Here is a 14,786-nt window from a genome sequence, read left to right on the forward strand (position 1 = left end):
AAGGCCTTCTGTAGCCTCTCTACTTCCTCAATCTTCACCAATCCACAAATCTTCATATCACCTTTAAACTTTGCAACAAAGCCATCAATTCCATCATCCAAATCATTGACATGTAGTGTAAAAAGAAACTATCCCAACCCAGACCCCTGTGGGACACAATAGTCACCAACAGCCTACTAGAAAAGGCTCAATTTATTCTCACTCTTTGCCATCAGCAACTGCTTTATCCATGCTAGAATCTTTCTTGTGATAGCATGGCTTATACTTGTTAACAGCATCATGTGTGGCACCTTGTCAAAGGCCTTCTGAAAATCTAAGTACTCAACCTCAACTGACTCTCCATTATTTATCCTTGTTATTTATGAAAAGAATTCCAACAGATTTGTCAGGCAGGATTTTTCTAAGACCTCATTCTTAATAATTGACTCCAATATCTTACCCACCACTGAGGTCAGACTAACTGGCCTATAGTTTCCTTTCTTCTGCCTCTTCCTTCTTGAAGAGTGGACTGACATTTTCAATTTTCTAGTCCTCTGGAACCATTCCAGAATCTATTGATTCTTGAAAGATCATTACTAGTGCCTCCACAATATCTTCAGCCAGTTCTTTCAGAATGCTGGGGTGTACACCATCTGGTCCAGGTGACTTATCTACCTTCAGACTTTTCAGTTTCTCAAGAGCTTTCTGTCTAGTTGTGGTAACTTCACACACTTCATGACCCCTGACACCTGGAATGTCCGCCATACTGCTAGTTTGTTCCACAGTAAAGACTGATGCAAAATACTCATTCAATTATCTGCCATTTTGTCGTCCCCATTATTACCCCTCTAGCATCGTTTTCCAGCTGTCCAATATCCACTCTCATCTCTCTTTTACACTTTATTTATCTGAAGAAACATTTAGTATCCTCTTTAATATTATTGACTAGCTTACTACCGTCTTCCATCTTTACTTTTTGTAGTTGCCTTCTGTTAGTTTTTAAAAGCTTCCCGATCCTCTAACTTCCCACTAATTTTTACTCTATTATACACCCTCTGTTTGGCTTTTATGTTGGCAGTGGTGGTGTGCTGAATAAAAAAAATTATTTTATAATTCAAGGACTTTTCATTAGAAAGTAATGCCTTGGGAGTTGAAATTAAGTTTTCCAGCCACTTGAACTCATTTTACAATATAATTTACAACATAATTAGTCAAAAGTTTCATTAGGTTTAACAAAATCACTTGAAGATGGTGAATGATTTTCAGTTATGTGAATCATTCTTTCAAACTCTGGTTTAGACAGTGAGCAGTGCATCAAACCTTACATTCTATCTGGAACAAATTACTGTCTATATATGGATGATTATCAAGCAAATATTCTAATACAATAGTAGAACTATTTACTTAGGAACAGGTTTGGCTCTTATTAATTGGCACACTTTCTTTACTCATCTAAGCACATAAATAGTAGGTATATCTCTCCTTAATATTTGTTCAACATTCTGTACAACCTCAGATTCTCTAGACCAATGTTATTCATTTGTAAAGTTGGTGGAGTATGGCTCCCAATTGTCATGCCATGGGCAGGTGTACTGATGGATCATGACTGGAATAGAGTCAAGTGGGTGGATGAAGCATTACCTTCAACAGGGCCAGGGAGGATCTATATTGATGCAATTATTAAAAAGGCATGGCATCAGTTATACTTCATTAGGAGTTTGAGGTGCTTTGGAATGTAGAAGGAAATCAGAGCACCTGGAGGAAACACATGCAATGTGGGGGACAGTGTACAGACTCCTTAAAGATGGTGCTGGTATTGAACTCTGAATTCCAATGCTCTGAGCTGTAATAGCACTGTGTTGACCACTAAGCTACTGTGGCATCCTGATGTAATGTTATAAATTAGCTTTCTCATAGTTCTCTTGTTTACATAAAATCAGATGCTCTTTTTTTGCTTATGGGCACTTATCTCCTTAGAAAATTGTACTCATTGCTTTCTCCCTCCTAATTTTATAGACGGTTTCGGGAGATGCATAGAAAGCTCTGGTATTAAATTAGCCAACATCTACAACTTAACCACATCAAATTTAGGTTACATGTGTGTGGAGAAAAGTAATCATATAATTTCTGGGTAATTTTGGGCTTTAGGTGATTTTGCTCAAGTTTGATATTGTTGCCCATGTCATTAAGCAGATGCTTCATTACAAGAATGTTTGGTATTATTGAACATATTCAGTAGTCCTCTCATCAGATTTGTATCTTTTGTAATTACTGTAATTTATCATTTCTTCCAGTAATAGCTTGTGACAGTAACAGACCTGTTCCTAAGCAAGTATTTCTGCTATTATATTAAAATATTTGCTTGATAAACATCTATATATAATAAATCATTTGTTCCAGGTAGAATGTAAGGTTTGATGCATGACTCTGTCTAAACCAGAGCTTGAAAAATAATAGACATAACTGAAAGTCGTTCACCATCTTCTCGAGTGATTTTGCTAAATCTAATGTAACTTTTGACTAATCCTGTTGTAAATATATTGTGAAATGAATATACTGTGGTGCTAGAAAGTTTGTGAAGCTTGTAGAATTTTCTCTATTTCTGCAGAAGTATGATCTAAAATGTGATCAGATCTTCATGTGTCCAAAAACTAGATAGACAACCTAATTAAATAAATAATACAAAAACATTCTTGCTTATTTATTTATTGAGAAAAATGATCCAATATTACATGTATTTGTTAGAAAAAGTATGTGAACCTCTGGGGTAATGTATCCTACAAAGCGATTTGGAGTCAGGTATTCAAATCAATGAGATGAGATTGGAGGTGTGGGATGTAGACACACAAAGTCAGGTTACTGACAGAACCTGCTCTTCTCAAGAAAGATCTGTTTCAGATTCAGATTATTTCATTTAGAAACCACAAATGCAATGCAGTTTTAAAAAATGAGACAATGTTCCTCCAGAATGATATCACAAAAGCATATGACAAAACAAACTACACTAGAAAATCCAAGTAATGTTTGGCAATGTCTAATCCAGAGTCCGGAGAGGCTGCTGCATATTAATATCGCGCTACCCTCTTAGTGCGTTCCCCGGAAGGGAGCTCCAAATCCACCAGACAAACGACCAAAAACTAAAGCTACAAGACCTGCGCAAAACCACATAGTTACAACAGTGCAATCAATAGCATAATTTATTTTAAAAAACAGCCCATGGGCACAGTAAAAATAGTCCAAAGATGTTAAAAGACTATAAGTTCAAAAGAAATCACCACAGTTTCCACAAGTCCCTAAGGTCCCGACAGATTCGCCATCCCACGCTGGCAGAAGGGAATACCCCCGCTATGGACTTCCACGGCGCCACCCGACTCAGCCTCGCAGACACAGCACACAATGAAAGCTCCGTCGAAACCAGCCTCGCAGACGCAGCACTCACCGAGAGTTTCCTGACTGCAGTGGACTCCGAGTCCGTCGAACCTCGGAGCCGACAACCATCCCCTCTGGCACAGCTTCTCTGAGCACCATCCTCTGCCGAGCATATGAAGATGGCCCCGCCAACGGCCATCGGCAACGCGACCCGGAGGACTGGGGACCTGTTCTTCCCAGCAGAGACCCGGACCTCACAGCAGCAGCAGCAACGAAGAAGATCTTCCTGGAGATTTCCCGATGTTCCTTTGTGCTCCCACATCCGTTTTCAATCAATTATGATTGCACATGGCACCCCACTTCACAAATAACAGATAATCAGCTCCGTTCCTTGTGCACCATTCCTTGATCAAAACAGAAGAATAAGAATTGTAGAAATGCATGAAGCTGGAAAAGGCTACAAAGGCATTTCTAAAGACCTGAGTGTTTATTAGTCCATTGTAGGAGAAATTGTGTACAAATGGAGGAAACCTGGTACCATTGCTATCTCCCTAGGAGTGGGCAGCCTACAAAGATCACACCAAGAGCACAACATGCAATGCTGAAGGAAGTGGAAAAAGAGCCCAAGGGTAAAAGCAAAAGACTTGCAGAAATCTCTAAAACTTGCTAAATTCTCTGTTCATGTATCCATTATAAGAAAAACACTGAACAAGAAGGGTGTTCATGAAAGGACACCATGGAAGAACCCACTGCTCTCCAAAAATAAAAACATTGCTGCACGTCTCAAATTTGCAAAAGACTACCTGGATGTTCTACAACACTTTGGAAACCATGTTCTGTGGACAGTGGAGACAAAATTTGGACTTTTTGTCAGAAATCCACACTGCTATGTTTGGAGGATAAAGGGCACTGCACACCAACACCTAAGCCTCACCCCAACTGTGAAGCATGGTGGAAGGAGCATGATGGTTTGGGGCTGCTTTGCTGTCTCAGAGCCTGACAGCAATTGTTGAGGGAACAATGAATTCAGAGTTGTATTGAGACACTTTTCAGGAGAATGTCTGGGTAGCGATCTGTCACCTGAAGCTTAATAGAAGTTGAATAATGCAACAAGACAATGATCTGAAAGACTGGAGTAGATCACAACAGAATGGTAGAAAAAGAAAATTTGTTTTTGAATGGCAGAATCAATGTTCTGATCTTAATCCTACAGAAATGTTGTGGAAGGACTTGAAGCAAGCAGTTCATGCAAGGAAGCCCACCAACATCCTGGAGTTGAAGCAGTTTTGTAAGGAGGAATGATGTAAAATTCCTCCAAGTCATTGTGCAGGACTGATCAACAGTTACCAGAAACATTTGGTGTAAGTCAGGGGTCAGCAACCTTTACCACTGAAAGAGCCACTTGGACCCGTTTCCCACAGAAAAGAAAACACTGGGAGCCGCAAAACCCGTTTGACATTTAAAATGAAATAACACTGCATACAACGTTTTGTTTTGCCTTTATGCTATGTATAAACAAACTATAATGTGTTGCATTTATGAAATTGATGAACTCCTGCAGAGAAAACGAAATTACATTTCTGCATGCAACAAAAACATGTTGACCTCCGAAAAAAAGACGTTGGGTTGAAGGTTACTTTTAAGTAAAATACTCAACGTCTATTTGAGTCCTTCTTGTATTTATGAAAAACGCCAAACTTAAATTTGCCGCCAGCAGCAAACCAAAAATAACGTCAGCCAGCTGTCAACCTGAAAAATAAAAGGACTATTTCACTGAACAATGAAAGCATATGAATATACGTAAAATAATAGGCAATTAAAATATTTATCATCCTTGTTCAGGTTGACTCACACCTGACAATGCAGTCGTATTCAGTAGGGATGGATCGATGCTTAGGAGAGTGACCAGGAAGGATAATGTGTTTTTTTCCTCTCTGAACTCACAGAAGCGTTTCCCAAACGATGTTTGCATTGCGATGATTGCCCAATGTAAATACTCCGAATTTATCATGTCGTGACCTTTTTTGAACTCTCTCAAATTGGGGAAGTGAGACAATGTGCCTTTCTGTAAATCTCTGGCAAGCAACGTCAACTTGCGCTCGAATGCCAAAACATCCTCCAACATGTGCAGGGCTGTACGTCCTTACCCCGTTGAAGAGCTGTGTTCAGCGTGTTCAGGTGCGCTGTTATGTCTACCATGAAGTGTAGCTTTTCCAGCCACTCTGGCTGTTCCAGCTCAGGAAAGGTGAGCCCTTTGCTGCCCAGGAAAGTTTTCACTTCTTCCAGACACGCGACAAAGCGTTTCAGCACCTCCCCTCTGGACAGCCAGCGATAAAAACACGTTGTAGCGGTTGCTACACGCAGTCAGTAAACTGCAGTCAAAGATAGCTTTATTCGAACTAAACAGCCTTGCTTTTAAGCCTCCCTCAACCCGCCCCCCATGGGCGCGGATGCTGCAAAAGACACGTACTCACAAACCCCCGTAGGCTATCTCCCTTAGCCTGAACGCTGGCTAATTGTGAGCCGGTTCGGATGTGTCAGGAAATGGGTCGCCACAAAGTCTTATTTAGATTGTACAAGATCACCATAATCTTCAAATTTAGATTTACATTTCAAAAACTAACAAACTAACATAAAATACATTTTAATTAAATACTGACCATGTAGCGGTGTGCTACACGCAGCGCTAAAATTACGACACGGAGTCGGTAACTGCAGTCGAAGGAAAAAACTTTATTCGAAATCTTCAGCCTCACTTTTAAGCCTCCCTCAACCTGCCCCCCATGGCGCAGAGGCTCCAAAGCTCTGTGCTCGCAAACCCCCGTAGGCTATCTAATTGTGAGTCGGTTCAGATGTGCCAGGAAAAGGGTCGCCACAACCAATTATTTCCCAAAGCAACAGGGACGTAAAAGAGCCACATGCGGCTCCGGAGCCGCGGGTTGCCGACCCCCGGTGTAAGTTATTGCTGTACAAGGGCGTCACACCAGTTACTGAAAGCAAAGGTTCACGTACTTTTTCCAACAAATAATGTAATAATGAATTACTTTTCTCAATAAATAAATGAACGAGTATAATGTTTTTGTGTTATTAATTGGGTTCTCCTTATCTAGTTTTAGGACTTGTGTGAAGATCTGATTACATTTTAGGCCATATTTCTGCAGAGAAAGAGAAAATTCTAGAGAGTTCACAGACTTCCAAGCACCACTGAAAAGGAGTTCAAGTGCTGTAAAAATTTAATCTTAACTCCTAAGGCATTATTTTCTAATGAATAGCCCTTGCATTATAAAATACATTTTTCATTCAGCACACCACCATTGCAAAGCATTTGAATGAAATCAGTTAAGTTCAGAAGCAAGAGGTTTGGTGAAGTGAGAGTGGTGTGTAGGTGGTTTAGTTATTACTGACAATCAGTAAGTGATTGACTCCCAAGAATTGGTAGTGAGTTTGGCTCTGGCAGTTGGTAAGCAATGGGTTAGTCATGTTTGGTTGCTAGGGATCAGTGTAGAAGGATAGTGTGAATATAATGTGAGTAGGTTCTGCTGCTTGGAATTGGGGGCTGAAATTTGGACTTGAGAAGTTAGTATTCCACACAATTAAAACTAATGTGTATCTTAGAGTAATGTAAACAAAATGCTGGGGGAACTCAGCAGGTCAGGCAGCATCTATGGAGAGGAATAAAGAGCTGATGTTTTGGGCCAGGTCCCTTCATCATTTGAAAGTTCAGTTGATTGCCCAAGCTTGGCAAAACGTTTGGAGACATTTTGGCTCCAATCGAGAAGCCATCGTCAGTGCACAGTTGATGGTCCTGTCTGCTCAGAATGCTGGTTTATATACTCCCCCCAGGGTCCAAATGGATATTGATTAGATGTCGCAATCTGCTTGGTTGGCTGGTTCAGAACGCTGAACGGTTTAGCAGTAAAAGATTCTGATTGCTAGCTTCAAGGGAGGTCAGTTGGAAGCATTTGCTTTGCTGTCCATATCCCAAGATTACTGGTGATTTGTTGATTGTTGACGTCGTCGTTTCTCTTTTTTCATTGATGAATCCTTATACAGTAAACCACGCTTCGAGAAATTCTCATTCTTTTTTGCTCTTGCTTGAGACAAGACTCTGGCTGTTGTCCAGTCAAAATGGTGTCCTCCTTCATTTTCATGTGCTGATACTAGTGAGAGTAGGTCATGCCTTTTGCACAGACCTCCCTTGAAGCTAGCCAATCAGAATCTTTTACTGCTAAACTGTTCAGTGTTTTGAACCAGCCAACCAAATCAGTGTGTCTAATCAATATCCACTCGGAACCTGGAGGAGTATGTAAGCTGGCATTCTGAGGAGACAGGACCCTCAGCTGCACACAGATAATGGCTTCTCAATTGGAGCTGAAACATCTGCAAGCACCTTGCCAAGCTCGGCGATCAACCAAACTTCCAAATACCCAACCTGATCTACTAATATTCCACGATATTTCAAGCCCTCCATCATGTCAGCCCGAAACAACATTGGCTCTTTATTCCTTTCCATAAATGCTACCTGACTTGCTGAGTTCCTCCAGAATTTTGTGTGTGTTGCTCTGGATTTCCAGCATCTGTATGATCTCTTGTATTTATAAAGTGTATCCTATTTAGTTTTTTTTGGAAAGTGGCATTCATCAAAATTAATCTTTAAAAATAATCTTTGGCTTCTAGGCTCCATCCTAACACACATTCAAAGAAGAAAGCACTTTAATGAAAGAGAAGCAAGTATTGTTGTGAAAGACATTGCAGCTGCCTTGGATTTTCTGCATAACAAAGGTAAAGAACTGCCATTTTGTTAGGGAGATGCCAGTATTAAACTAGAGATACACTAATTTTTGGAATCCAAGCCTTCAGAACTATAGCCATGACATTTGCTAGCCCCCAGCTCTTTACTATGGTCAGTGCTCTTTCCTGTTTCTGGATGTCACAAGGATAGAATCAAATTGGCTGAAGATTAGCTTCCATGATGGCTTGCCCTCATTATGAAGCTGAATTGAATGATCAGCTTGGTGTCTCTGGTTAATCATTTGTTGCAAATTCATCATCCTTGCCATTGGCCTTAGCATCGTGTATTCTATCATTTGGGAAGAAGGGAATGTCCTTGGAGCCTCATCCTCCTTTTAGCTGTTTAACTAACCATTCCCATTCACAGGTAGTTGCATTAGAACAACAGAGCTTTGATCTGATCCATTGATTGTGGTATCTCTAGTTGCTGCTTGTCATTTTTGTTGGAGTCAGAACACACACAAGGAAAGATGGTTGTGGTTATAGTAGCTCAGTCAATACAGCCCCAGGATATCACTGCATGAGTTCTTCAGACAACTCTTCATACCTTCAGTGCCTTCATCAAACACTTAAATAAGCTCAAAGGTGTGGCTGTTCATGAATTTGTGCATGATCTAGTTCCAAATGCTCCCTCTGACCAAATGAAGTGGTTCATGGTTGCAATGTCCCAAGATCTTTAATGTTTCAAAGTACATTTATTATCAAAGAATGTATAAATTATATAACCTTGAGATTACAGGCAGCCACAAAGTGAGAGACCCAAAAGAACCCAATTAATAAAAAAATAAAGACCAACACCTGATGTGCAGAGAAATGAAAAAAAACACAAATCATACAAGCAAAAAATCCTGATAACAGTTGAGGAAAGAGAAAATGTTGTATTGAATTAGTCAACTCTCCTTTAATATTTGATTTTGTAACTGGAATCATTTGTTTGTTAACCATAATGCTTCCATGTAACTTATCTTGCCAACACTTGAGTTTGAGTGTTATACCCACCTTCTGTCTGAAACAGAGTCCAATAGCTGAGGTACCATACAGCTTAACAAGTCTGTAACAAGTTAAATTCTTTTGCTTCTGTGTTTTATGGAATATCTAGAGGCACCACATCTCCAGTATTCAATGGACATTAAAAGCTCAACATCTGAAAAGAGTCATAGAGCATTGAAACAGATTCTTCAGATAAACATTCTGGCCATCAGCATGTATTTACATGAATCTTATGCTAATCCAGTTTTATTCTCCCCTCACCCCCAGTGTGATATTCAGGCTCATTGGTTATTAAAGGAAATCATCAGAGACAAAACAAGGTGAGCTAACTTGGCCTAAGACATGATCATAGATCTCTAAGAGAAGAGAGAGAAACTTAGAATTCTTGCAGCAGAGAAGGAAGCCATTACTTCAAGAACACGTAACATTCACACAATGGAAGTGCCATGCAATAACTTTATGTTCTAAGAGTGTTATCATTACTCGGAATATTGCTCAGCAAATCCCCCACCAACTTTTGGGGTGACCAGTGAACAAACCTTATAAATACTATAGCTATGAGAGCGTTATCCTTGTAATAGATGGGTATCTGTGTGGCCAGTCGTATTTCTTGATAGCCTTTTCACTGCCTACATGGTTACAAAGTGTGATAAAACAATCTACATTCCTGGATTAAGGCATTTTCAGCAATGGACTAATCAGCCTGCTTGATTGGTACTCCATCCACAACCCTAAACATCATTCCCTCCTTTGCTCATAAGGCAGCTACAGTGTATGCCATCTAAAAGTACTCCGTAGTTACACACCTTTGCTCCTCTCACAACACCTCCTACACTACAGTCTCTAAAATCAAGAAGGAAAACTACACTAACGGTGACAAATATTTTTCCCTGGAGAGTTATTTAAAATATATAATGCTGCAGTAAAATTCAAAATATTGATGTTTGACTGTAACAATACAGACTGATCGGTTTACTATAGTCACATGTGCCTAAGGTACAATGAAAAGTTTGTCATGCGCACTGTTCATACAGTTCAGTCCATTACAATCGTGTATTGAGTTAGTACAAGGTAAAACAACAACAGAGTGCCAGAACAAAGTGTAACAACTACAGAGAAAGTGCAGTGCAGGTAGACAATATGGTTCAAGATTACAACAAGGTAGATTACGAGGTCAAGAACCCATTTTATAGTCTTGCATGTTATTCAATACTCTTGCATCAGTGCGGTACAAGCTTTCCTTGAGTCTGGTAGAACGTTCTTTCAGGCTTTTGTATCTTCTTTCCCATGCCAGAAGACAGCATGTCTGGAATGGGTGGGGACTCCGATTATGCTGGCCGCTTTACTGAAGCAGCGAGAGGTGTAGACCACGTCCATGGAGGGGAGGTTGAGCCGTCTCCATCACTCTCCACAATTTCTTATGATCATTGATAGAGCAGTTACCACACCAAGCTGTGATGTATCTGGATATGATGCTTTTTTGGTGAGGGTCAAAGGGGACATGCTAGATTTCTCATCCTCTCAAGGAAGTTGAAGCACCCATGAGCTGTCTTGGCTGTGGTGTTAATGTTGTGGGACCAGGACAGGCGATTGATTGGTGATGTTCGCTCCAAAGAATTTGTGTGCTGAAGGAGAATACAACATAAGTTTGATCATAATAATACAGATAGATTGATATATCTGCATCAAAATATCCCGCGCAGATTGGAAGGTTATGATCAGATCATTTCAGATTTCACTCTTGCAGCAGCGAAATATGTCATGCAGTGTAAAATCTAGTATTTTTAACGGGGTTCCTTAGACTGGGTTTCTCTTATGTAATTCACTTTTTACTATTCTTGTGAAGGTATAGCACACAGAGATCTGAAGCCAGAGAACATCCTTTGTGAATTTGCAGAAAAGGTAAAATGTCTATTGTACCCTTTTTTTATCTATATGGCATTGCATTGTTCTGGCTATGTTAATTATTTTTTGCATCACTAAGAGCTTCTGGAAGTCTGACCCAGCTGCTTGGAATCTGAAATGTGTCAATAATCCCCTTGTTGTTCATTTTTACTACTGAGACCTGCTGGAGATATGGTTAGTTCTTTTAAAAAAATGCAATAAAAGATCAGTATAATGGAGTATATCAAATGAAGCAGATCACCGTAAAGAAAAATGAAACTAATGGCAGGAAAATTGCAGCATTGCCAGATGATGATAGACTTTATGAAAATAATTTCAAAACAAACTAAAACATTGTATCACACCCTCCTAGGGGTATTGGATTAAATGAAATGATAAAATGAACCCATTTTTAAATTATTTTGTAAAACAGTTACATTCAGCAATGGTGGGCATCAGTACAGTATTATGTTGCAATGATTTAAAACAAGCAAGCCTTTGCGTGAATGGTTAGGTGAATGTCATGACATTTTGGAGTTGTGTAGCACTTTTAAATGTCATTCAAAATAAATTCAACATGATTTTTCCTATATCATTGTGTAAATAAATCATGTACAGAATTTGATACCTCAAGAGACTTCAGATCAGAATCTGAAACAGTCTTGAAGCAGGATCTCGACTCAAATATTGACCAGTATTTGTCTCCATAAATGTTCCTTGACATAGATACATAGAAAACATTAAAAAACCTACAGCACAATACAGGCCCTGAAATTTGTGTTGAACATGCCCCTGCCTTAGAAATTACTAGGCTTGCCCATAGCCCTCTATTTTTCTAAGCTACATCCTGAGCCCCTCCAGCAGTTTGTATTCTTATGTATATTCTGTGCTGTCTTCACTTTTGTCATCCTTTTTGTTCAGGAGTCAGCGTAAATGCAGGTGGGTAAGAACATGCAAATATGAATCGATTCACAATTTTATGATGTGACTGTGAAGCATCTAAAAGCCAGATTTTCTTTTTGTTCTAGGAGGATCCAAAATAATAATTTTTTCTATTAATCATTTTCCTTAACCATTTAATAGCATCAGTGAAAGGCTAAGCTCTCAATCAAGTTTCTGGCATAGAGTGGGAAGAGCAGGAGTTTGAGGCAGATTCCTAGCCTGACTAGAGCTCAGGACTTATTTTAGCACTGATTCTTTTAGCACCCTCATTTCTAGGTACACATCTAGGTACACATCCTGAGAAATGTGAGAGATCTCCTGTTTCTTTCTCGTGGGATGTCTTTTTCATCTGGAATTTTCATCTTTCAGGCATTTGGAGTCATATAGTAATACAGCATTGGACCTTTGGTCCAATGTCCATGTTGGCCCTGGTACCCCCAAGCTAGCCCATTTGGCCTTGTTTGGCTCATATATCTCTCAACACTTCCATCCCTGTACTTAATCTAGTGTCATTAATGTTGCTATTGGACCTACCACAACTGTTTTCTCTGGCAGCTCATTCCATATATACACAACCTTTTGCATAAAGAAGTTGCCCCTCTAGTCCCTTTTAAATCTTTCATCTCTTGCCTTAAACCTATGCTCTCTAGTTTTTAATTCCCCTTCCATGACATTCACCCCTTCTCTGCCTCTTACAATCTTGTGCATGTCTAATGTCACCCCTCAGTCTTCTATGTTCCAAGTAGTAACATTCCAGCCTGCTCAGCCCCTCTCTGTGTCTGTAACTCAGGCCCTTGAGTCCTGCACTCTCTCTAGTTCAATGATGTCTGTCCTTTATTAGTTAACTTCTGGACTGCTGTTTGAACTTAACATATTATTCTCAACTTCTGCTGAGAGCTATGCCATTTTGGGAATGTTAAATAATAAACTGTCATACTATCTCTTTTTCTTTCCACACCTACAGATAAATCCAGTGAAAATTTGTGATTTTGATCTTGGTAGTGGGGTGAAGCTAAGCAGTGCCTGTACTCCTATAACCACTCCTGAGTTGATGACTCCGGTTCGTAACTATAATTACTCTTTCTACTTTTAATCTCTACGTTATTTTCCTGTAATTTTGTTTGAATTTCAATGTAGGTATTTCATTGTTATTTCAACAGTGATAATGACTCATTCTCCATAATCCATTCAAGGACAAGACGTGCAAGATTTTTTTTGAATGAGACTATATAATTACACTTTATTTCAAATGCTTCCTTGCTAAAGTTCTCAAGACACAGCTTTGAAATGGTGGAAATCTGTATTAAGTATGCACTGTTATGCTAAATGGATTGTCCATTGTCTAAGATGGATGGGTCTACCATTAAGCAGAGAATGTAACTAAGCTATCTGTTAGAAATGAAGTGTGGGCAAAACTTTATGGTGAAAAATAATAGTGTCAGTGGTTTCAAATGAAGAGTAAATCAGACAGTAGCTTTCGGCAGGCCTGTACATGGAAATCAAATAGTTGTTACCTGACTTCACTTCTCGGAGGGAAAATTTGCTTGCAGTTATAGTATTGAAGGTGGATATGTAGTCAATAAACAGTCTAAAGTAGGTGTTTTTACTGTCTAGATGTTCCAGAGATGAATGTTGGGCCAGGGAGCTGGCACCTGTCATAGACCTATTTCGGTGGTAGGCCAATTGCAGTGGGCTAGGGTTAACTGGGAAGCTGGAGTTGACCCTCTCTTGAAGCACTTTATAATGGTGGATCTTACTACCACTGGGTTATTAAGTTATTAAGGCACATTACCTTGTTTATCTTAGGTAGCGGAATGTTAGTGGTCTTCTAAAAGCACTTGGGAACCTCAGATTCAAGCAGGGGCAAGTTACAAATGACTACAAATACTCCCGCCAGCTGATCTGCAGGGGAACTAAGGACGTGGCCAGGGACACCATCTTTGTCAGATGCTTTCCACAGATTCTCTCTCCGGAAGACGTATCTTGCGTCTGTAATGGTGACTGTGGGTTTAAATCTGTTGGAGGCTTGTGGTGTGGGTGGTGGAGAGGCGGGTGACCATAAGATATAGGTACAGAATTAGACCATTCAGCCCATTAAACCTGCTCCACCATTCCATCATGGCTGATTTATTATCCCTCTCAACCCCATTTTTCTGCCTTATCCTTGTAACCTTTGATGCCCTGAGTAGTCAGGAACCTATCAACTACTGGTTTAAATATACTCAATGATATAATATAGCTTCCACAGACATCTGTGGCAAACAGTTCCACAAGTTGATTACCATTTAGTTAAAGAAATTCTTCATTATCTCTATTCTAAATAGAAGTCCCTCCAGTCTGAGGCTCTGTATGGGCCCCAATATGGGAGATGCCTGTTCCACATCCAAGTTATCTAGTCCTTCAATACTTTCAATATTCTATAGGTTTTAATGAGATTATCTCCCCCACCCCATTCTTCTAAACTCCAGCAAATACAGGCTCAGAGCCATTAAATGCTCTTGTATGTTAACCCTTTTATTCCTGGAATCACTCTTGTAAGCTTCCTTTGGACTCTTTCCAATTCCAGTACATCATTTTTTTTAGATAAAAGGCCCAAAATGGCTCACGATACTTAAAAGTCAAGTCTGACCCATGCCTTATAATGCATTATAAAAGATAACACATTATTAAAATATTATAAATACCCAAGATAGCTTATATACATTGACTGTATGTCCATAAACTATTGCTAGTCTCTACATAAGGTAAGTGATGGGAAATTATAAAGTAGTGATGGAGTTAGTGGGTGGAGGTGTTGACCAGCCTTACTGCTTGAGGAAAGTGACTGTTTT

General features: G+C 39.6%; 1 protein-coding gene across 4 annotated transcripts in view; it reads left to right on the forward strand.

Moving 5' to 3' along the window:
- LOC132401816 (MAP kinase-interacting serine/threonine-protein kinase 1-like) overlaps positions 1–14,786 on the forward strand; it is a 76,012-nt gene that overhangs the window by 42,412 nt on the left and 18,814 nt on the right. For all 4 annotated transcript variants that reach the window (XR_009514720.1, XM_059984052.1, XM_059984051.1 and 1 more), the window contains 3 exons: positions 8,026–8,130; positions 10,976–11,031; positions 12,920–13,015. Coding sequence is in view for 3 of the 4 variants with exons in the window: in XM_059984052.1 (XP_059840035.1) it covers positions 8,026–8,130; positions 10,976–11,031; positions 12,920–13,015 (257 nt within the window). In the remaining variant the exon portion in view is untranslated. The remainder of the gene's footprint in view (positions 1–8,025; positions 8,131–10,975; positions 11,032–12,919; positions 13,016–14,786) is intronic.

This window comes from Hypanus sabinus, chromosome 11 (genome assembly GCF_030144855.1).
Source record: "Hypanus sabinus isolate sHypSab1 chromosome 11, sHypSab1.hap1, whole genome shotgun sequence".
In the NCBI taxonomy this organism is placed as follows: domain Eukaryota; kingdom Metazoa; phylum Chordata; class Chondrichthyes; order Myliobatiformes; family Dasyatidae; genus Hypanus; species Hypanus sabinus.